At 36.2% G+C, this 25,753-nt stretch overlaps 1 protein-coding gene across 4 annotated transcripts in view; it reads left to right on the forward strand.

Moving 5' to 3' along the window:
- The window catches only part of si:dkey-100n23.5 (cyclic AMP receptor 3), a 676,569-nt gene that overhangs the window by 61,289 nt on the left and 589,527 nt on the right, over positions 1-25,753 (forward strand). For all 4 annotated transcript variants that reach the window (XM_039745090.1, XM_039745091.1, XM_039745093.1 and 1 more), the window contains one exon: positions 14,462-14,518. In XM_039745090.1, coding sequence (XP_039601024.1) covers positions 14,462-14,518 — 57 coding nt within the window. The remainder of the gene's footprint in view (positions 1-14,461; positions 14,519-25,753) is intronic.

Raw genomic sequence — 25,753 nt, forward strand, 5'->3', positions numbered from 1 at the left:
TCTAAAGAGTTTGGTCTCCACCAATCAGACAGATTGTGTACAAATGGAGGAAATTCAAGACCATTGTTACCCTCCCCAGGAGTGGTCGACCAACAAAGGTCACTCCCAGAGCACGTGTAATAGTTGGCGAGGTCACAAAGGACCCCAGGGTAACTTCTAAGCAACTGAAGGCCTCTCTCACATTGGCAAATGAGTCCACCATCAGGGGAACACTGAACAACAATGGTGTGTATGGCAGGGTTGCAAGGAGAAAGCCACTGCTCTCCAAAAAAAAACATTGCTGCTCATCTGCAGTTAGCTAAAGATCATGTGGACAAACCAGAAGGCTATTGGAAGAATATTTTCTGGACGGATTGACCAAAATAGAACTATTTGGTTTAAATGAATAGCGTTATGTTTGGAGAAAGGAAAACACTGCATTCCAGCATAAGAACCTTATCCCATCTGTGAAACATGGTGGTGGTATTATCATGGTTTTGGCCTGTTTTGCTGCATCTGGGCCAGGACGGCTTGCCTTCATTGATGGAACAATGAATTCTGAATTATATCAGAGAATTCTAAAGGAAAATGTCAGGCCATCTGTCCTTGAACTGAATCTCAAGAGAAGGTGGGTCATGCAGCAAGACAACGACCCTAAGCACACATTCGTTCTACCAAAGAATGGTTAAAGAATAATAAAGTTAATGTTTTGGAATGGCCAAGTCAAAGTCCTGACCTTAATCCAATCGAAATGTTGTGGAAGGACCTGAAGCGAGCAGTTAATGTGAGGACACCAACCAACATCCCAGAGCTGAAGCTGTTCTGTACAGAGGAATCGGCTAAAATTCTTCCAAGCCCGTGTGCAGGAAAGATCAAAAGTTACTGGAAATGTTTAGTTGCAGTTATTGCTGCAAAACGGTCACAACAGATACTGAAAGCAAAGGTTCACATACTTTTGCCACTCACAGATATGTAATATTCGATCATTTTCCTTAATAAATAAATGACCAAGTATAATATTTTTGTCTCATTTGTTTAACTGGTTTCTCTTTATCTACTTTTAGGACTTGAGTGAAAATCTGATGATGTTTTAGGTCATATTTATGCAGAAATATAGAAAATTCTAAAGGGTTCACAAACTTTCAAGCACAACTGTACATGCGACAAATATGTGATTATGTTATGCTTCTTTAAAAAACAGAATTTCAATAATTGGTCATTAAACTTTATTCAGGGGCAGGTGAATATGTATATAAGCTTAATAGTGCAACGATGCTGGATATGTTACTGTATATCAGCCAGGGATGAGTCGTGAAACGAATTAGGTGGCGTTAGTTCAATGGCATCAGCACCTTGTGATATATGGCCGGCGCCGGCCGTTTATCCCGGCCAATATCCCCATTACGCCAGATGAAGCCCTCCCTGCAGCATGGAGGTGCCCCGAATGCCAGCAGGGCATCATGGACATTGGGGTCTTTATTCACAGCCCTGCTGGATACCATGGGGGCCGCTAGGAGGCGCTGCAGGGAGGAACAGCGATTATTTGCCTTATGCCCCGGAAGTACGTCCGAGTCACATGGACAAGAGGAATGACGTGCTTCCAGGGTGAAGAAGAAGACTTTTTATCTGACCCGGAAGTGATAGGAGATCACATGGACTGGGGGTTTGGAAACACTTCCGGGTCAGGGACTATAAAGGACTCTGGGAAATCCCAGATGAGTGAGCTGAGCTGGGAGGAAGGGTGGCAACAGGTCTGGGAGTGGAGGATTGTTATTGTAGTGATTGTTGATTATTTATATGAGTATTGTGGAGACGAGAGTGCTTTGTACACTGTGCATTATTAATAAAGTCAATATTAGGACTTTTAGCTGGTGTCTGGAGTCATGTCTGAGGGTCCAAGGGAGGAATAGTGCCCCCTATCTGTCACAACCTGTAAAAATGGCAATTCTGTACAGTCACACATTTTTACCATCTAGTGCGGTAAAAGGCAAACAGCCCTTTTAAGGGTAGCAAGCCACCTCAAAGAGCCATGTAAAGGGCAGAGAGTTCATCCATTATGGTGCTCAGCGCCAGTGCTATAATACATAATAATATGAGTCTGATGGACATCTTACCTTGAAAAAAAGTGAATGTCTCTGTCTGAGCCAGCAAAACGGTGAATGCAAAACCTAGCATCATTGTTAGCATCTCAATTTCTTTTCTCAGCTAGAGGATCTCCTCTCTGAGAGACATGCTTTCATCTAGGGCTTGATCAATAACTGCTGAGTCCGGAGCTGGAGTGTTGTCGTAGTACTTGAGGATTTTATCATCCACCTCCTCGCCCGGAGTGTTATCTTCCATCGGTCACTTTCTCCTCTTCCAAAGTCTTCAAAGTGGAATGGAGAAATTGTTCCACTCAAACAGTGCAGTAACCACAATCCTTCTTCAACAGTCACCGCCTGTCTTCGACTCTGGCTTGTGAAAATCCACTTTTTTTAAAATGCGGTCTACAAACTCAAGTATGGAACTAACTGTAAAGCTCACAGTCCTGTTAGTGATGATCTATTTAGATCAGGTTTCTGTGGAAACTTATATAAATTAAGTACCTTGATGTACTTACTGGAAGCGCGACATAAAGGTACGCACACTTCTTTTTCTCGGACATTCTCACCATTAAACAAAAATCATAACTGCTGTATGGACAATAGAAATACCGAGCTGGCCGAAATTTCACTGGAAGTTTGTTAGCACTACCATATACAGAATATGCATGTAGCCTATTGTGCAACAAATGTAACAATGTGCCTCCTACAGCAGTAATTCTTTAGGTGCTCTAATCTTATGCTTTGCAGTGTCTGTAATCATCCTCATTTTTCTCGCTTAATTTGCTCATCTGATCTATGAAGCACTCCAACAGAGTGAGAGCTTCTATACATAAGAGTTGGGACCTTTTTGATCTTGATTGTCCAGGTTTGGTTTCTGGTAGATTGCCATGTACAAAAACATAAAACAAGTAGCTAATGGAGAAATGCTTGTACTGAATAAGGCTATAGGAATTAAGAAATTTTAGTCTACGGTTGCATTGTCAGTTTTTAGAACTATTTAAATATTTAACTTTTTACTTTTTATAAAAGTAGAATATATTTTACTTAATTATAAGTATACAAACATTTTAGTATTTCTGAAAGGAAATGAATGCTTTTGTGAAACAGACAGCTTAAATTAAACAGAGAAATAAAATATTAACAAATCCATTTATTTTCTAAATCACTTTTCCTAGTTACAATTTCAGGGTTTGGTACCCAAATTATCAACATAATAATTTTTATTAATTTTTTTAAGTGAACAGTAAGAAAAAAGTGTAATGACAATCAACACTATAATATCACAAGTTAAGAATAGAACATTTATCCCATGGCACCCATCACCTAGTGTTTTATAGACAAAAGGTGTTCTGTGTAATGCCTGTGGGTTTTTAAAACTTTAAAGGCCATTAATGTTGGGTTTTCACTGACTTTGCAACATGTGCAGCAGCTCTCAGTAACCTAAAAAAAGGACCTGATACGTGCACAACTGTCTGTAAGAATTCTTGCAAGAAAGCATTCTTAGATTTAAAAAGTGTTCTCTGTTCACGTTTCAGTGCACACATGTATTATACAGGCTAATTTCTCAGAACTGGGATTATGGGTCTTTTGAAGAAGTTTTTGGCATAATATCAGTCTGAGCATGTAATTAACAACAACATACAACAGAGTACCTAATGCACAGTGGCCCTCAGACAAAATTCTGCTGATATTATGTAAATACTAGGGGGCTTCGCTCGCCAAAGGCCTGTGCTATGCACCAGCCACTTCGCGTCTCTGCCACTCACGTTGTGAAGAGGAAAGGAGACGCGGTCGCTCCCCCGAAACCCCTCTTAAACGGTGATACAATCAGAAACAAATACAGTTTTTTTCTACCTCCTCTTTGCTTGATCAGCTACTGGATTTGAACATTTAAAAGACTGTACAGCAGCTGTCGTTTTGTCTCACTGCCTTATCTCTCTTCTCCCCCTGACATCCTCTGCTCCTGTTGGGGGTCCAGCTCCTGAGGCGTTCCCCTATGAAGAGGAGGATTATTTATTCTTTTAATTGAGAGACGGAACTATCCCCTTAGACTACACATGGAGCTCAAGCTTTGAATAACATTTCTGTCTCTAAAATCTCCTGTGTATCTGTGCAACTCTGTGATCCAAGCGTGACAGCGTATGTGGATTTCACTTTCACCAAACAACAAATCTTTTAATTTTCGCGGATACGCCACTTCATTGGTAAGAAACACCACTTTTCCCTGATGGTATTACAAATTAGATGATCTACAAGTCTCCGACTTAAAGTTTAAATCTGAACAATACACTCACCTAAAGGATTATTAGGAACACCATACTAATACCGTGTTTGACCTCCTTTCACCTTCAGAACTGCCTTAATTCTACGGGGCATTGATTCAACAAGGTGCTGAAAGCATTCTTTAGAAATGTTGGCCCATATTGATAGGATAGCATCTTGCAGTTGATGGAGATTTGTGGGATGCACATCCAGGGCACGGCTCCGTTCCACCACATCCCAAAGATGCTCTATTGGGTTGAGATCTGGTGACTGTGGGGGCCATTTTAGTACAGTGAACTCATTGTCATGTTCAAGAAACCAATTTGAAATGATTCGAGCTTTGTGACATGGTGCATTATCCTGCTGGAAGTAGCCATCAGAGGATGGGTACATGGTGGTCATGAAGGGATGGACATGGTCAGAAACAATGCTCAGGTAGCCTGTGGCATTTAAACGATGCCCAATTGGCACTAAGGGGCCTAAAGTGTGCCAAGAAAACATCCCCCACACCATTACACCACCACCACCAGCCTTCACAGTGGTAACAAGGCATGATGGATCCATGTTCTCATTCTGTTTACGCCAAATTCTGACTCTACCATTTGAATGTCTCAACAGAAATCGAGACTCATCAGACCAGGCAACATTTTTCCAGTCTTCAACTGTCCAATTTTGATGAGCTCATGCAAATTGTAGCCTCTTTTTCCTATTTGTAGTGGAGATGAGTGGTACCCGGTGGGGTCTTCTGCTGTTGTAGCCCATCCGCCTCAAGGTTGTGCGTGTTGTGGCTTGAATCAGTCGGCCCATTCTCCTCTGACCTCTAGCATCAACAAGGCATTTTCGCCCACAGGACTGCAGCATACTGGATGTTTTTCCCTTTTCACACCATTCTTTGTAAACCCTAGAAATGGTTGTGCGTGAAAATCCCAGTAACTGAGCAGATTGTGAAATACTCAGACCGACTCGTCTGGCACCAACAACCATGCCACACTCAAAATTGCTTAAATCACCTTTCTTTCCCATTCTGACATTCGGTTTGGAGTTCAGGAGATTGTCTTGACCAGGACCACACCCCTAAATGCATTGAAGCAACTGCCATGTGATTGGTTGATTAGATAATTGCCTTAACGAGAAATTGAACAGGTGTTCCTAATAATCCATTAGGTGAGTGTATATTCAATCTCTTTTCACTGTTCTGTTATTTCACCAAGTATTAATTTCCATTTCTTTGCGCTAATGCGATCTTTACTATAATTTTTTTGAGACTTTCGAATTTTAGTATTTTCATTATCTCTAACCTGCTCTGCATGTGTATTGTGCCAATGTTTTTGAATTCTTTATGACGTTCTATTTTGTCATCTACTCTTTGTCTTTTATTTCCGGCCCCAGGCATGATTAAATCTCTTGGCTCAAAGTTTTGTCTCGCGGGACTTGCTTCCAAAGGTTGTAAGTATGACGTGACTTGAAAGAATCTCATGTTAAAAGTCTCTGTCTCACAGGATTTTTTAAATTATAATAGAGAGATGTGATTGTGCTTGCGTAGGAACTGCAGATACATGAAAATGTACAGAATGCAATTCTCTCTTACATCTTTGATCTGCTTATGACTAACAATAAAGGACCTTTGACTGTTCAAGTAAATATTGCCTCCTTCTTTCTTTTCCATTGGTTCCATTCAGGAATTTATTCTCTAAATCTTCCCAAGCCTTTTGGACCAAGGAAGGAACTAATCCCGGACAGGGTGCTTGTCATTCTCAAGGCATGGCCACACTCACTCATTCTGGATAATTCAGAGTTTCCAGTCTAACTACTTTACTTGCCATGCAAGTATAATACCATGGATATATTTTTTTTGTAGAAATATCAATGTTTATTATGTTTGGTCGATTATTTTGACTTTTATAAGGCATAGTGTCTTAAAAATGTCATCTGCTATTCTGTACAAGCGTTTGTAATGAGCATGTAATATGAAAAAAATTTGTAAATAAATGAAAAATTTGAGAACCTGCATATTATGTAAAAATCATAACATTTTAATTTTACATTATTATTATTATTATTATTATTTTAAGAGAAAATTCACTTACTTTATGGAAATTCTTTATAAAGGTATTAAATATGGTGGCATATTGACCATAAACAGTTTTTCTTAAACCGTTTTTAATTATCATGAGTGGTTTTCTTCCTGTATAATAACTCTATGCACTGTGATAACATCCATCTTCACTGAAGCACAAATTAAACTTGTTTATATTTCAATCAATATGTCATGTGTGACACTTGATTTATTATAGTAGTTAATCCCCTAAATTCATAGTATTAATTTATAGAAGCTGTTAATACTTGCATTTAGTTCCGGTGAAATTTAATCCCTTGGATTGGTTAATCTCTTTTGGAAAGAAATAAGTCATTAAATTTCCATAGTTACAGTACAGTCAAATTTGCACTAGTTATCTATCTTGAGTGAAGCAACAACCTTTCGAGTTTTTATAGTTTTGAAAGAAAAAAGCACTTTCATTTTTTGGAAAAAAATAAAAAAGGAGTTTCACTAGTTATTTTGTTTATTGGCTGTCTCTCCTGTATTTTAAATTTTTACATGATTTATGTTTTTAGCTACACTAATAAAATATTACTATGTTTTGAGAACATGTGCTAAATATTCTATGTGCCACAGAATTGTTGGACAGCACCATGGACTCTTACATTATACAGAGAAGAGAGTAAATTAAAATGTGCCTGATCATACATTTAAGTTTTTACTCCTGCCTTTTTGAGGAACTGCATACGCAGTACATAATCATAGGTGAAATGTAGACCAGCATTCTTATGTCTTTGTAATTTGGCCATACTATGCATGTACTTGTTTTAAGACGAACAATAAAGGAATTGAACTGAAGTGGTTATCAATCAGACATAAACATCATTTTTAGCATACAGCAAATTACATGACAGGGACCACATAATCATCAATCCATTGATTTTCATTGGTTCAATCCAGCCTTAGGGTCACAAAGGTCCAGAGACTTCCCAAAGCAGAAATGAGCTCTGAATAGTCAAAAACAATTTAACTAGATGCATTTATAATTCCCAGTTAACCTATGAAACATGTGTTTAGGTTGAAAATCCAGAGTACTCAAAAAAGTTCCACGTGGACATGATGAAAATTGCAAACTCACGAGTTCTACGCAGTCAGGATTAAAATACCTTTATCAGCTGCACTTTCACCTGCACTATTTTGCTTTTTATGAGTCAAACAAAAGGAAAAACAAAAATAAAACAATTTCTAAATGCAATTTATTCAAATTCCTTCATACAGAATTAAATGTGAAATTGATCCTTTTCACTAAATGAGATGGGATTGTTTCATGAAAGTATTTTTTAATGTCTTTAATGCAAAGGCACAGCATGAACTCTAGTTTATCCTTATCACTTGTTGTGACAAATGCAACACATGAATTAATAAACTGTATTTTTAACACAAATGATAAAAAGTGCCTGTAACTTTTGAATTTAAATCTCATATAAACAATTTCATGACGTTGGAAAGTCATTTTTTTGCATTATTTCAGGTTCACACAAAGTTTCTTCTTTAAGCAAGCTTTTAATCCAGCATTAGCAAGTCAGTTTACACATTTGACAACTTGATGGCAACAGTGTGCATTTATCTTACATTTATGGCTATTAAATTATAGCTTGCACTGCAAATGTAAGGTTCTTCAAGTACATTATTTTACACATAAAAACTCAAATTTGTTTTTTTTTTACTTTTAATTTATTTTGGAAAATTCAAACATTGCAACAACTACTATTCAATCACATAAATAATAAAAACATATCATAAACAATAGTTTACTTTAAAATAGATCCAGACAAAACAAAAGAAAAATAGAAATACAAAGAAAAAAAACAAAAAGATAAGTTTCAGCACCCACCAAAAAGAAAATCAAATTGAGTGTTCTCACAAAAAGCACATTCTTAGAAAAGGGAGTCATATCAGAGTATATTCAAATATGGACTTCAGTTTCAATCTAAGGATTGAATTTCTGAAGTTATATTCAGCTGGTAGAATGTTTCTAGGGTTAAGGGCACAAACAGGATGCCTTAAGGTATGGATAACTTATCTAAGGGACCTCTTTTCCAAGTTATCTAAAGATAATTTTTCTAAAGGAGCTAGGAGAAGTTTTGCATATGCAAGTGTTGGAGCAGAGGAGCACACAGGGAGTGTAGTCCATATATGTGTAATTTTTTCCAAGAATACTACAAGACAGGCAAATAAGAAGCTGCTAGGAATGAATGTCCCCTAAAAGAGAGAGTGAGTCCGGGGAAGAAACACCCCTTGGCCACAACAAGACAAATGGGGCCTGTGACGATGTGGGTTTGGCTCCACGCTCCCATCGCTATTCGGGAGCCCTTCAACCCAACACCGTCGGTAATGTCACCGATGAGCTAGACAGTGAGACGATAACAACTGAGCAAAGGGATGGTAAAAAGTGAAAAAGTGCTTTTATTTAAAATATCAAAACAAAAACAATGTATCCATAAATAAAGTGCAGTGCTTTCCAAAATTCAGTCATTAAATAAATAATCCATTAAAACACATGGAGGTTAAAAATACACAATAGAAAAAGCAATCCTTTAAAAACGAGGTTAAAACGTCCAACAGGAAACAGTCTATAAACAAACCCGGTGCCTTCTTTTTAAACTTCACCCAACTTCAAAGCTTCACCCATCTGGGCCCCGCAACAAGGGAGACGCTCTCTCTCTGCAGCTGACCTTTGTGCCTGCCTCTGCTGTCAGTTGCCTTACCGATCCTTGGCTCCGGTCGGCTCCTCCAGACAGCGACTTGGGAATTCCCTACAACCAAGGTTCTCACGTTGGGAACACCACGTCCCAAGTCCCGACTCCCGCTACCTTCCGCGGAGAGTCCTGTGCTTCCCGGTCACTCCCGCCCTACAAAACAAACTCTGAGGGAGCGACCACAACCACTACTTCTCCTGGTATTGGCCAAACACCCAGGCTGCCTTCAGCTGCCTGCGAGCGCTCGCCCGCTTCCTGCTTCACCGACTTGCGCTCTCCTCCTCACTGCTTCCTGCTCCAACCTCCGTTTACTTCTCTTTTTTCTTGTTCTACTCTGTTCATTCCCCCTTTTTCAACGAACTTGCGCTTCTTTTTATGTAGCGAGGGGCCATAGCAGCTGCAGCACATTAGCCATGGGAACAATCACGGATGTGGGCAGTCCCTCATTTGTGCACTCGGTGAGAAATGCCCACACCGCAGATCGCCCCGTGGCTTGCTATGGCCCAATCCCCCTCGCTAAGCCACCGCGAAAACGGTGATTATTTATTTAAAAACTGGCCCTCTGCTAAACGAGCTGTGGACCCACAACACCACAGGGCCTTACTGTCTCTTTACCAGGGTAGACAGCATGGAGGTCCCCTCAAAGACATAGTACTTTAAAGGGAGCTAAAGACTTAAGAATTAAGGTCCTTTGAGCTAATGCTGACCCTGATAATGATTCTATGACTTGACTGGGTGTGTCCTAAGGATAAAAATAGTTTAATCAGTAAGAGGCTGGGTTTAACACAGAATATGAGTAGGCAGTGCTTGTGTGAAGTACTATGTGATACTGTCAAATAGATGAGGTAGGATACCTATATAGGTAATGCATATTTTGTAATTTTGACTTCTCTATCTTTTGACACTCATTGAAAAGAGTTTCTTCTCCAAAAGCAAAAAAATAAAATAAATTAAAATACACAAACAATAGTACCATTTTGTGTACAGAAACATTCCATACATTTGAAAATATATGATCTTTAAGACTGCTATCCCATTCCCTATTTGCATCCAGTAACTAATACCCACATCTGCAACTGTGCAGCCCCCACCACCTTATCTTAGTCATTTAGCACACTGTGATGTCCTCTCAAAGAACACAAAACTATCAAATGTATAACATCAGTGTGAAAACTAAACTGTTCTTCTCCTGTCATTGCATAGAATCAGTATAGCAATATGCACAGATTTCCCATTTTTAAACTAGTAGAAGCGGATTGTTAACTCCTTGTTTCAACTAGGATTTAACTTACTGTACATCATACTAATGAATAATACTGATTTATATTCAAAACATCGATCTTTAATATTGGATGCTTTATTGAATAAAACAAAAATTTATTGAACAGCATCAGAAAGATGTTTAACCCAGAGACTCCCCAGAATTATTTGGGACAAACCCCTAATCTTATATACCAAACATGGACATGCTGAAAGTTGTAGCAGTAATTTCTGTCCATTCTCAGAATTAGGTTCTTTCACTAATAAGCATCACAGATTTAGGTTTAGAACATAAAACTTTTTTAAAATCATAAATATCTGAAATTGGAAGGTTATCCACAATTTTTAATTGGGGCTCTACAGCTTGAGAACACATCAATATTTACTTGTAACTTCAGTAGTGCTCACATGACAAGAGATACTGATTGGCACTCTTTAAAGTAGACCACAACTCTGCAGTCAATTTGTTAATTATAGTTTTTGTGTATTGAAGTAAATAAGCATCATTGTAAAAGATCTTATATTAATGTCTTGTCAATGGTATGATTTTTTTAAGAGAGGTTAAGGGAAAAGGTTGCCATGTTGGCATAGGTCAAGGTTAAATCCTGCAGCTGACATCCATACAAGAATGTGAGCCACAGGAGAATGTCTGGATTCAAATTTACAGGATTTCTGTTTGTGTTTATTTTTGTTTATGTTTTGACATTTTGAGTTAATATTCCTATTGTTTCCTATGGTGCAGTGTGCTGCTAGGACATGTGTACCACATGATGCAAAGTCTGTGATGTCATGGTGGGTTATATAAGATCCAGGCAGGGTGCGGAGAATGTCTTTTTAAAAAAATAAAATAATGAAAAGCCCTGATGAAGGTCTTTTCCAGTTTCTTGAACAAATAGATTCAAGGGAATAGATTCAGGTGTTGTTCCGGACCTTTTTAGTGTTGTTTTGTTCAGTGTACCTGTCTTTGGTTTTCCCTTAAATTTCTTCCACTTGATTTTCTACTTCATATCAATTTGTTTTATTGAAGGATTTAAAAGTTCACAATATTGAGTCCTGCAAATGCCAATGTGGAAGCATAGAGCCTACTGGAGGGTGGTAGTTTGGAATCCCCAGTGTTAATGTCTTTAAATTGTTTTGATCTTGCATGGCAAATAATTTATTGCTTGTCTCATATTTTGTATCGCATTATCTAGTTGAATTTTATGACAGGCTAAGCAGGTGTAATATTGTGAACTGTTATTAAAAAATTAAAATTATCTGCCATGTTTTTTTTTTTATTTGTTGATTTTTTTTTTTATTTGTTGATTTTTTTTTTTTATTGATCTTTATTATTGTTATCCAAAGTCACTTTCAACATTTCAGATATAATTTGTTACATGTCTTTTGTTTTAACAATTGGCGAATATACAATTGAAGTTTCTTGCACGTGGTAACTCACTGTCAGTAGCAGGATTTAAATCTCTTAACGCCTGGGTTTAAAGTCCTAGGTCCAAAGCCTTAACCACTATACTACACTACCTCACAATAATATTAGCCTTTGATTTTAAAAAATAAATATAAAAAATAAGCTTACAAGTATTGTGAGCAGGAAAGCAGTTAGTTAGTTACATAACACATCTGATATACCTGATTAAGCTGTGGTACTTGAGGCCGGGTAACACAGCTAAGTTTTTTTTGCCATTTCACCCAGTCCAGCTATAAGCTTTGCACATCTAGATTTGAACAGTTTATCCCAGTCTTGTCTCAAGCTCTGTTAGACTGGATGGAAAGTGTCCATAAACTGCCATCTTCAGGTGTTCTCTGAATTATAAATCTGGGCTTTGGCTCGGCCACTCAAGAACAGCCTAGCAACCCCAGCACTGTCTTAGCTGTTGACTTCGGGTCATTATCCTACTGAAAGGTGATCAACAACATTTATTTATATAGCACATTTTCATACAAATGATGTACCTCAAAGTGCTTTACATGATGAAGAAAGAGAAAAAAAGATGAAATAAATAAGAAAATAAAATTAGGGAATGCTAATTAACATTGAACAAAAGTAAGGTCCGTTAGCCAAGGAGGACAGAAAAAAAAAAACTCCAGACAGTCATTCTAATCTGAGGTCACATACATTCTGGAGCAGGTTTTCTTCAAGGACCTCTCTGTAGTTGACTATATTCATCCCCAATTCTGACCAGTCATCCTGTCCCTGCTGTTAAGAAACACCCTCATAGCATGATACTGCTATCATCATGATTCACTGTAGGGATGGTGTTAGCAGGTGCTGAGCTGTGCCTAGTCTTTGCTGAATGCAATACTAATAAGAATTCAATTCTTGTCTTACCAAACCAGAGAATCTTTTTCCTTATGTTCTCAGGGTTCTTTAAGTGGTGTTTGGGGAAAATCCGAGTATCATATGCCTTTTATTCAAGAGTGTCTAAATGCTTGATTGATGAGTGCTGCTGAGATGGTTGTCCTCCTTGACAGGTTCTCCTATCTCACCGGAGGACTTTTGAAGGTCTGTTAGAGTGACTATTGAGTTCTTGGCCATCTCCCTTGCTAATGCTCTTTTTGCCAGGTTAGTTTGGCCAGTAGACCAATTTCTTTATTTCACAGTTATGGAGACCATTGTGCTCCTGATAACATTCAAAACTTTAGAAATGGTTGTATACCCTTGCTCTTATCTCTGCCTTACCACAATTTTATCATGGAGGTCTACAGAGAGTTCCTTGGACTTCACGGCTTAGTTTTTAAACTGACATGCAGTATGAATTATGGACCTTATCTACACAGATGTGTGCCTCTCTAAACTGTTCAGTCAAATTAGGTTTCCATAGATTGATTTTAATCAAGTTCTAGACATATTTTAGGAATAATTAAAGCAAACATGATCATAACCCAAGACTTTTCTCTCCTTACATTTTAAATTATGGGGTTGAAGCTTTATTTAGTTACATGTCTAGGTTAATTTAGTTATGGTACAATGAGTTTAAACATTACAAACAACACAGGGTAAGTAAAGGAATTTTCTTTATTAAGTGGAGCATAACCCTTAACATCTCGAACCACAGTATGTCTTATACTGTTAGCAAGTCTGCTTTCTTTAGGTTTTTATTGTTTTTAATGTAGATAAATCAGTTTGCTAAGATTTGTTCCAACTTCATATTTTACTTATGGACATGCAGTATATAAAAAAGTGCAGTAAATGATCTCATCCTCTGTAAACGGATATGATTGTCAAGACTGCATCAGATAAAATGTGCTGTTTCCACATTCCCGTTTTAGATTTTTGCATTCCCAAGGAATTTGAAAAGCCTGCTTATTCTGTATATATGTATGTACAATTAGGAAGAATATTCTTCAGTTTAACTGTTTTTTGAAAATTCAGAAATACTTACATGTCCTATATTAATCTGTTCTTACTAGCAAGCATTATGTTATAGATGCCTTGTCTTTTTTGAGGAATACTAACATGATGCCAACCCAAATTTACAGTATGTAGTTATTGCTGACTAGCTGTGGTACCCCTCTAAGACATGTTGAAATATAAGTAATTAATGTAGATCTCAGCATTAACCTTTGCAGTGCACCATCTATAAATATATATATATTATATTTCATAATGCATGTAGTAATAAAATGGTTTACATTCGTCATTCCAACAGATGGCTTATCACATACACTTGTAGTAATAAAATGCATTACTATAGATGTTTGTGATACATCATCTGTTGGAATGACAAATATAATGCATATGTCTCCATTATATGCCATTTGATATGGGATTCTTAAAATCAGTGTTAAAGTTTGTAATATGCCATCTGTTGGAATGACAGAGACATAGCAACCAGATGAACATACAGATCAGAATAGGGTCTGATTCTAATCAAACACTAAATAAAAGTGAAACTAGGTCCTTTGAATTACTCAAAGCAAATTTAGCAGTGATTTTTTTATGCAACTGTATTCTTTCCACTACTATATATGTGAATGGATATTGTGCAGACATTACCAACTGTATCTGTTTTAAAGTTTTAGTTTATGACTTTAATAGTAGCATGTTTATTACTTTAATAATAGCATTTTTTTCTTAACAGAAGATGATACTGAGCTTGACAGTTGCTGGTGCTTTGGATAGTGTTGCCTATCTCATGGTAAGTGAATGTGTGTTGTTTTTCTCTTAAATCCTACAAGCCTTATTGTAAATAATGTAACACTGAAATATAATGTGTTTATGTTATCATAAATATCTAAAACAACAGCTTTTGTTTATTTTTGTAAAATAGACATTCTATTTTATTTTTGATTTTAAAGATTTCAATTAATGAATTAAGTATAAATCAGAACTAATGCAGTTCTACATCTCATTATAAATGTGGTCGTCTTCCCACTCCTCTACCCATCTAGAGAGCAGAGAAGGAAAAGGATTTAAGAAGATATCACTAAAAAGTGCCAAATTTTTCAAAAACATTAACAAGAGATTATCATGCCTAGTTATTAACTGTAGCAGTAGACATTTCTAAATAAGTTAAACAAAAAAGATAAAACCAGTGTTGAACAATCTTCAGTTCAGGAGGATTGCAAAACCTAATAAGAAAAATGTCTTTTTGAATGGGAAAGGGGAATTTTCTAGTTTAGTACACAGAGAAGCAAACTAGACACTATAGACTCAAAGTTCAATACAAAAGAATATTCCCATAACATATGGAGAAAAGTACTTGGAAAACCAAGTCAGTAAGAATGACATCAAGCAGCAGATATGACGATATGACCAATTTTTTAACACCTTCTTGGAGAAAGAATGTTCTATGAATTATCTTTCGATGTGAAAACAGGTGATTAGGCTTTAATGTAAATGCAATGTCATGTCCCAAAAAAAAACACACCATTGATTTTAAAGTATAACCTGCAATGATTATACAATAAAAATAAGGTTGGATGAGAAGTTGAAGTGAACACATAGTTCCTGAATTATGTACAGTCTAGTCTAGAGCTGTTAGAAATATGATCAAGCACAAGAATGTCTTGGAGAAGTCAAGGAGGTCTATGTACATAGATGTTCTTCAGATGATAATTATTAAATACAGTTTGCATGTGGCACTTCTGTATGGACTCAAGTCATCTTTCAAAAGTAGTTGAAGTCTACAAGATCTTTAGTTTGAGGAGGCTAGCTATTAATGACTCAAGGGAAAAAAGATAAAAGCACAAAGGTATAATTCCAAGTCAGGTGAAGAGAGGCCATGACATCTTTGGCATGAGTTAGAGTTGTAATCTGAATTTGATATTATGAAAATAATATAAGAGGGATCGCAGAACTGACCATTTTCAGGTAATATGCAGTAACCATTTTGACTGCAGAAAAAAAGACTAAACAGTTAAGAACCTGAATACGTGGTGGTAATTTGAAGAAGAATTTTATTCTTATTATGTGTCTCCAAATATGTAAATTGATTGGATAAATGAATGCTGTTTGGCATACAATTGGTGGTACATTTAGTACTAAGTAGTAACAAAAGAAATTTATTCCAATTAATCTTATATCCAGCCATTTTTTTCTAATAAAAGATAAGAGGAATACCAACTAGAGCATGGTTCATGTTTTTATTTATTTATTTATTTATTGTATGGATTTTACAAAAATCTATTTAAAAAAGTGAATAAAAAAAAAACTGAAATTTAGCTCAGCTTCTTCACAGATTGATTTCATTATGACAGGTGATTACTTCATCCTATCGGTTGGCATTATAGTTCACACTGCCCCAATATGATAATTAGGACTGTTAGATTAAATCTATATAACAAATTTTATCAATCCTTTCACATTATTCAATTTTCTGAAGCAACATTTTAAAAATCGATTTTCAGAAACCTAAAGTAGTTGACATAAAGCCTAGTTCATTAAGTATGTTGAATGAATTTACAGAAGCAGCAGCTGAGATCCAAGATTGTGCTCTACTTTTCAGCATAGGGTTTATTTTAGAGGGGAGCTATGACCAAACGGTATAATGCTTTGGTTGACCTTGGCTTAATAAAAACCTGGGAACCCCTGCACTAAACTGTTTTGATTTAGTCAAATGATACTTGTATCAAAATGTTACACTGTAAACTAAAATAATGCATTTAGGACAAAGAAATTATAGATACTTTGTTTTGTTAGTCTTGAATGTTTCACTTACAAGTTTTTGTCATCTTTTTAATTATACTTATTTATAAACTACTTGAAATAATTTAAAGATAATCTTTAAAATCAGACTTTATTTTTTAAGCATATTAAACTGGGCAGGTCTGCTGCGCCCCACCCATTTGAAAACCACTAGTTTATTATAGTCTATTGAGAATTAGTTTATGTAGGCAGACATGTTAAATTTTTGGAAAATACATTTTTGTTAAAGGCACAGGTGTTATTATTTTGAATTGAATCGAATCACATCACAAATCTTCGGGTACAAATCGAAAATTGAATTAATAAGTCACCATCAATTTACAGCTGTAATGATAATATGCGACAATTCAGCAACATTTCATCAGTTGACTGTTATGGATGTCCACTGACACAACTAGAGTCGGTGGAAAGATCTTGCCTAACTTTTGTGATGTTACACCATCCATACTCTGTTCGATGTTTGTTGAAACTGCTTTACTTGGAAACTGAAACTCTTGAAAGGTTACTCCTCATTGTGTTGTTCAAAAATTGGGCTATTTTGGTTGCTATTAGCCCTTCTCATGTTTGTTGCAGATTGAAGCCCAGTGAAGCATGTTCCTCTGCAAGGCCAAGTGATGGTTTTCTTGACCTTAGCTAAATTGGTGGAGCATTGAAGATGTCATTCAGACAGGCAATATTTTTAATCATTTTGTTGCACTCCTGCAGTAAACATTCTTTGTACTAGGGATGTGGTATGGCAATGTTACCGAGGGCAGGAAGCCACTCACTAGGTGTTGAGCAAATGGTGTCTGTAATAGCTGTTATGGTGGTGTTCAGTTATATGTCAATGTCCTTGGTGTGTTAGTCGTTAAGCCTTACACAGCACAGTATTTTCCTACTGAGTACATGAGGGCCAAGAATGATGTTTGAATTCAACTGATGGGTGCTTCTCAAGAAGTGAAAGCCAATTGTCTTGCTGATGTGAACCTTTTACGTCAGAGATCTGTCACACGTGACCTCAAGACACGTAGGGCTGAAACTCTGTTTCAGTGTAAATCCATTAAGCAATGCTTTTCAGTTGTCTGTTGGCTAGGTGATTATTAAGGTGAAAGCAGGAGGTGACCTAATCTCTGCCATTGTGAAGCTTGGCTTAAGGCCCCACTTTTTGCAGTGATTTTTGAGGCCAAGTCAGTTAATGTTACTCACTCTTGATGATGAAAGCCACTTTGTTGATATGCAAATACCATATCATCAACATAGTTTAATTTGCTTGATGCTGTTGAAGACAAGTGTAAAGGTTAAACTGTTAACGGTGCAAGAGCTGAGCCCTATGGCAGGTCATTGCTGAACTTTGTTAACATTGTTACACTATGGTTATCATTCAGGTGTACATTGAAATAACTATTGCTGAGTTGAGGCATGCGATTAGCGACCTTGTAGAGCAATCCCTTCTTCCAGACAGTGTCATTTGCTGCTGTAAGGTCAATAATAGCCACAGGTGTTTTTTTTTTATTGACATTAAAATCCCTATTCAGTAAAGTTTGTAAGTGTAAGTATTTGTTCAACAGGAATGACTGTCTAAGTAGCTGAACTGATTCTGATGTATAGCAGTCTCTCAAGTACTTTGAAGAAAATGGAAAGTAATGAAATTGGGTGGTAGTTTTCAGGCACATTGTCTGATTTACCCAGTTTGGGGAGTGCAATAAACCTTGCCCTTTTGAATGCTGATAGAAGTTTGTTGGAAGTGAGGGTTTTGGAGCACAGGCATGCCAAGCAGATTCTGTAAAATTGGCCATAATAGAGAGGAGTACTGGGTATATTACACCCGTTTGTGCTGCTTTACTGGTCTTCATTTCTCCACTCCTTTGAAAGGGCAGAATATAGACATACAGGTGTTGATTGAATTTCTTGTCTGGTCTGGCCATTGATAACTCCACAGTGCAAGCTGCAATATGGTTTGGGTTGAACTTCTAGTTTTCTTGGCACATTCCAAACTTTTTGACTGAAAGGCTTGAAATTCAGTTGGTCTCGTTAGTTGTGAGAGATAGACGTCTAGAACATTGCTCTGCTGGCAGTAGTTTTATTTAGCTTTTTTTAATTATCTGTCTGAGATACCCAGGAGGATTCAATTACAAGTATATTCAAAGCATGAGCAGGAGAAAAAGGGGTCAGAAAGAGAAGGAAAAGGTAGCTAAAGATACATGAGAGTCTAAGCCAGTTCAAGTTCATGTTACGGCCTGCCACAGACTGTGTTGGAAGAGAAAGGCGAAGGGATGGATCAGTCAGGACTTTGTGTTGCAGCATTGGGTTTAGTCAACAGCGAATGTGGAAGTAAAACTGCGTGTGATGTGGGCAACAAGAACTCAATGATCTTAGGTGGGATATTGGGACAGAGTAAGGCCTCTTTATCCCCAATGTCAACTACAGCCATGACAAAACGTTTTGAGAATGACACAAATATTACTTTTCACAAAGTTTGCTACTTCTATGTTTTTACATCTTTTTGCCAGATGTTTCTGTAGTATACTGAAGCATAATTAGAAGAATTGAACAAGTTTCAAAGGCTTTTATTGACAGTTACATTGAATTTATGCAAAGAGTCAATATTTGCAGGCCATTCTTTTTCAAGACCTCTGCAATTCGCCCTGGCATGCTGTCAATCAACTTCTGGGCCAAATCCTGAATGATGGCAGCCCATTCTTGCATAATCAACGCTTGGAGTTTGTCAGAATTTGTGGGTTTTTGTTTGTCCACCTGCTTCTTGAGGGCTGACCACACGGTCTCAACGGGATTAACACTAGAATTACCAGAGCCTACGAAAAAACTCGTAAATCCGTCCCACCTTAAATCGCTTCTTAAAACCGTTCTCACCTCTCCGCCAGCGTCTTTTGTTAATCTAAATGTGCTGATAAAAGAAAAGCTGCAAGTAGCCGGCTATTCTATCCCCTCACCGACTTAGAACGTGCACAGACTTCTCCCAGCTCATGCCTTGATTGATTTTCTGGGAGTGAAGTGGAGTTTTAGAGTGGAAATAATAGATCGTTGTTTGGAACACACGCATTTCATGTCTGCTCCGTTTCTACAGTAATCTGTATAAACACATTGTTAAAACAGAAATGTTTTTTATATTCTAGTAGTAGATGACAAAATGTAGGCATAAACTTTTTAATGTATGAAGCCTGAAGTCCAAATATCAAAGAAATATTTTCACAGAAGGTACAAATCTAACACAACAATTGTGCTTTTATTCAAAAATATAACTGCAGAAACAAAAAGCCGCCTTAACATGCGACATTGACACTTGTTTATTATGACTGCCTCCATGGCGCAATAGAATCGGCTGCCGACTGGGAATCAAAAGGTCGCGAGTTCGATCCTGCACCACTCCGTTTTGAGAAGTAAACTGCTCTTAGTCTTACTATTTTAGAATAAAAACATACATTTGATTTCAGTCTGTAACAGCCGGTGTAATTTATGATACTTGTAAAGGTTAGCTTTTTATTTTTATTTTTTATTAGTCAGTTTTATTATCTTGGCCGTGTTCACGAGCCCAAACACACCCTACCCCCGCATCTGATACTGCTGTTTTCACATAGACGCGCTATAACAGAGGTAAACTCAGCTCCCTTCTACATACATTTACTTACTTCCTAAAGTCACAAGTAGTGTGCAGAGGGCATGCTCAAAAATGTGTGTAATGCCACGAAAAGTGCCTGCTGACACTTTAGTATGCACGCAATGGTATGTGCATTCTTGCTCCGATGTAGAAGGGAGCAGAGTTTACCTCTGTTATAGCGTATAGTGTTATTTATGAGTTTTTTCGTAGGCTCTGGTAATTCTAGTTTTAAGGTCTGGGGAGTTTCCTGGCCTTGGACCCAAAATTTAGATGTTTTGTTCCCCAAGCCACTTAGTTATCACTTTTGCCTTACAGCATGGTGCTCCATCATGTTGTTCTCCATTCCTTTCAAAAAAATTTGTAATGCCAGACCACCTTGTCATCAGCGTCTTTGTTGTGCAAATGGTTCAATCATTACTGGCAGCAGGCATCCAGCTCACTCATCCCCCACTGAGGCACCTTAAGTCATGTCACACACAAAGTTCTCAGAGCACAAGTTCTTTGTCTGGGAGTTCTAGCTGTCTGGAATTATACAGGGTAAATAATATATTGTTACTTGGCATTGTATCGTTGATTGAGGGTACAACAAATAGTTCTGACCAGGCATCAAACAACCAGGACCAACTGTACAATAGAAATAAAATCTTGCTTAACATTTTTTATATGCCCTGCTTTGTGCCCCAGTAAATGTAAATTATTGTTAATATACTAATAATCCAGTTGTCCATCTGTCACTCAGTATATGGAGCCTGTGCAGGAAGCACTTTAAGACAGAGAAGCTTTTATCTGTTGCACCTCTTCATGATAATCACCTTTTACTACCCTCTCAAGCCTATACAGTTATTAATGTTTGCAAAACATCCAGGATTAAAACACTGCTTTCAAATTAGAAATTTTGCTTAAAAGAACCTGCCCAATTTTCCTCACCTTCCTCCTAGTTATGTTCCTGAGGAAATACTGACCAGTGTTGAAGATTCAGGCAGCATCTCAGCAATATATGAAAACATTTCAAAGTCCCTTCCTTTCAAAGATCCCAGGGTATGGTGGGAAAACGATCTTCACTTAACATTTCTGAAAAGGAGGGGAAGGCAGCCATTCATAGACTACACTCTAGCTCCAAATGTGCAAAACATTTAATTATCCAACTTAAAATCTTTTATCAAGTATATTTATTTCATTTAAAACTGTCCAAAATGTATCATGGCCAAGATCCAACCTGCAAGCTTTGCAATTTAGCTCGTGCCTCACTGGCCAAATGTTTTTGGTGTGCACCATATTAGTATCATTCTTGACAAAAATCTTTGAATGCCTATCAGACAGCCTTTTTTGTCACAATCACTGCTAATCTATTAACAGCAGTGTTTGGTGTACTCCCAGATGGGCTTAAAGTGGAGAAGGACAAGTTGATTGTAATTGTCTATACCACACTACTAGTATGTAACTCATTGATATGCTGCACATTTATGTGACACATTCGGTGAATTGAACATTTTAATAGGGGATCATGATTGGGGCAAAATAATAATTCACTGTTATTGCCTTTGATATCCTAATTGCAATTATTCATTTCAATTAACAGTTCAATGAAAAATGCACCTTGTCATGCCAACCGCTATCCTGTTATTGCCTTTACACACAGGGCAGTGCAACCATCATTTTGTAGAAAACCAGTTTAAAATTTATTATGAATTTGTTACATGCTGGATTAAATGGAAAATTGAAAATGTAGTGTTTATTTTTATTTGTTACACTAAGAATACAACAGACTTATAAAATGTGTGTAACTGTACTTTTTAATACAGTAAATCACTGATATAGAAATATTTATAAAATAAAGTTACACTATAACACAAACATTCATTCTTTTTTTCAAATTTAATGTTCCTTCTGAAAAAACAGCCCCCGACACTACTTGCCATTCAAAAATGTAAAATTTGGGAAATGTTAAACATGAGAATGTGAAATTGGGGTTCTGCTCTATTAGGAAAACAAATAATGCATGTAAAAATTAAAGAACATGGTAAAATCTTAAATGACAGTAACATAAGATTATAAAGTTAATGTAAACACAACTTGGTAGTTCTGGTGTGCTGATATATAAAACCAATAAATTTAACAGTGTTAATATAAAACAAGCTTGAGAAGTACAGTAGATAGTAACACACAGTTACTGTATATTGTTGATACCAGAGTCAGTTCTTGAGCAGTGGCATCCCCATTCTTGAGGTAAGTATTGTAATTAAAGTGACATTTTAAAGAAGCATCATTTTAAAGAAGCATCATTGCAAGCATCTGCTTTTTAGCATATATTCCTCATGTAGTATAATGATCTATTTTGTTCAAGTATGCTTTCATAGTTCTACCACAAGTTGGCTGTGTGTGTAAAAAATTCTGCTTGTTTCATATCCATTTTGATTTTTGTCTTACATTTGGAATAAAGTGAATATGATGTGACTTAGGAAGAATAATTGCAGGAGGGAATGGCTTCTCTTACCCTGACTAACAATAATTTTTATAACCTTCACTGCATTCAGTTTTAATCAGAGCAATGTCTTTTGATAAACAAAACATGATGACTACTGTTATCTAATTTTAATTTTGATAGCTTGCTGCATACAGACTTTCTATATATTAAATGACTTTTCTTAGTGGATACCTACTGCTCTAGATGTACCATCCTGCTATCCTTTTAGCTAAAGTGGAAATAGTACTTTTGTTAATGAGTGAGAGATTGAGTCAGTTAGTGAATCAACTGTGAATTATATCTTTATAGTAGGGATACTATTCTTTGCCTAGTGCTCTGCAGATAATTTAAAATGCTCCCACAAAAATTATACCTACATCTAAGAAGTATCTAAGAAGCATTCAGTGGCATCCGGCACTCCACCCTGGCATCCAGTTAACTTTAAGGTGTATTTTAAAATCCTGTTTTCAACATATACATTTGTAAATGGCCCAGGCTCAGTTATCTTACAGAATTTATTCATTCATATATATTAGAATGTGCATTATGGATTCAAGATGCAGTCATCCTTAAATTTCCAAGGATAAGTAAATGTAAAGTGAGAGGCAGAGCCTTTAGTAGGAGGACACCCACACTCTGAATTAAAAAATAAAGAGATCTTTTAGTTTGAGCATGTCAGAGCAGAAGACATTTTATGTTAGGATAGTACAAATGTATTACAGGGGCTACTGAGGCTGCCGTAAAGATTTTAACTAGTTGTAGCAGTTATTTTATTTGCCATTTATTAATCCCTTCCTATTTTATATGTTATCATCTTTATTTCCTGTATTAATACTTACTGGAGTGGATGCATTATTGCCCAAAATAGACCCATGATCAGATATTCACTCTTGCCAGCTGCACCATGATAGAATGAAGAATGTAAGAGAGTGGAATCTCTATATAATGGTATAAAAAAATATTTTGATCACCTTAAGAAACTTTGAACACATCCTTACTGAAATGTAAGTCTTAGTTGATGTAAAGGATGAAATCAAGGCAAATAATGTTAGATCATTTTCACTTTTAATACTATCATAATAATATATTTTAATGAGAAATAAGATAATAATTTTTATGGAAAATAATAGTAAATAAAAAGTTGAATGCCTAATATATGTTACATAAAAGCGTACTCCTTTTATAATAGGGATTGTTCAATGGTCAGATATATACAGTCATGTTCCAAACCTTGCTAGCAGAAAATTTGCCCTTTACCTCTCTCCAAGTTTTGTGATTCTGATTAGGCCTAACTAAAATCGACTGGTCCTTTAAAACGTTCATGAAGATTTCTTGTTATCATAGTGTATAAACATCTGTTGTCTACACTGAGTTAATAAAGTATGAATGGGATGTTGCAGATTAGGATATGGATAGAAAGGAATTTTTAAGACATTGAATACTGTATATCATGTACTGTACTGTATAAATGTGAAGCCCATCATTAAGAAGTCGAGGGCATGTTGGACAACTGTGGATATGTAAAGGTCAATATATCCCTCTAAAACCAGCCAAGGAGGAAGTTCATTAGGGGAGTATCAATTGTCAACCTTCAATAGAGTTGTTGGCATTTATGTCAGTAATTGGCCAATTCTTCCTTCCACATTACAACTATGTATTATACTTATTTTATTGGGTAGTATGGAAAGAAAGAAAGAAACTATGTTTCACAAAGAATTATGTAACTTTTGTATTTAACACGTATACTTTCTCTAAACTATTTGGGAAGAATTTTATTTTTACCTTTATTCTAAAAAATCTGGAGTGTTCTCTACTTGACTTTCTCATATACGTAGAATATTTGTTCCTGCCTTGTGCCCTGTGCCAGCTGGGATTAGCTCCAGCGGACCCCCGTGACCCTGTGGTAGGATATAGTAGGTTGGAGAATGACTGACTGACTATATGAATATGTCAACTTGTGAAACAAAACTTGTCCCAATTCAAATTACAAGTTTATTTGATAGTTCTTTTACCTGATTACATAAATGTCCAATTACAGTGTTATTTTGTGTTTGTACCATGTGATTTCTTTGCATTGTTGATAAGTTAAATAATATGTGCAGCATAGTTAATAAACTTTTACTAAATAAGATGAATAATTAGATATTCCTAAAATTATATATTATACTAGACCTGTCTTAAATCTTTCATTCAGTTTATATTAAAAATCAGAGCGTAAACGTGTATACAACTGATTAATTTTCTTCTGCCTTTGTGATGCTGTTTGCTTTTTAATGGTGACTTTCAAATAAAAAATTAAATATAGTAATTCACAGTACAAAATTGATGAAAAATCAAAACATATATGAAATATAACATAATTCATGGAATTAAATGTAAGGACAAAGAAGTAAATGTGTAGCGCAAATCAGAAAGGTATGGTATGTAAATTTCAAAATTTTTAAAAATATCTACAGTATACTTTAAAAATGATATCTTACTGGAAAGTTATAAAACAATGATTTCATTGATCGCAATTACCAATAAAACAAATTTCTTTTGTTGACAAAATAAGGTGTAACAATGAAAAAGAAACTTACCAACTGTTAGTGTTCATATGTGATAAGTATAGAACACAAATACTTACTAACACTAATTTGTGTAATTTCACTAATGAATGAATAACCTTTCGTGGAAATTCAGAACCAGCACAATGAAGATAATTTCACAAACACTATTAAATCACTAAAAGTACTGTATTTTAAGCACAAAACCAAAAAAAAGCATAAAGTAAAAAAATAACAAGTACCTAAATGTCGAAATATGATAAACCTACTTCAACAATATCACAGAATCAACTGTCAGGAAAGCATATTGACATGTTGCCAGTCAATTAAAGTGGTGGGGTACATTCTAGTAAATCCAGAGTTCTGGGTAAAAAAGATAGACACAAATTTGATGCCTATAAAAATGTCAATCCTATGAGGCAATAAACCTTTATTATACCAGATGTGTCACAATAATCTATACCAAACATTGGAAGTATACTTCTGTGTACTAACTATAGTTAGTTATTCTGTTAAGGGCATTGATGAGTGTCAATTTGCAAGTCTTTTGTAAAACATCACTCATAAAGCATAAAAAATCTGGATTGTTCTCTACTCAGCTTTCTTTATACCTGTTCAAGT

This window comes from Polypterus senegalus, chromosome 2, assembly GCF_016835505.1.
Source record: "Polypterus senegalus isolate Bchr_013 chromosome 2, ASM1683550v1, whole genome shotgun sequence".
Lineage (NCBI taxonomy): Eukaryota > Metazoa > Chordata > Cladistia > Polypteriformes > Polypteridae > Polypterus > Polypterus senegalus.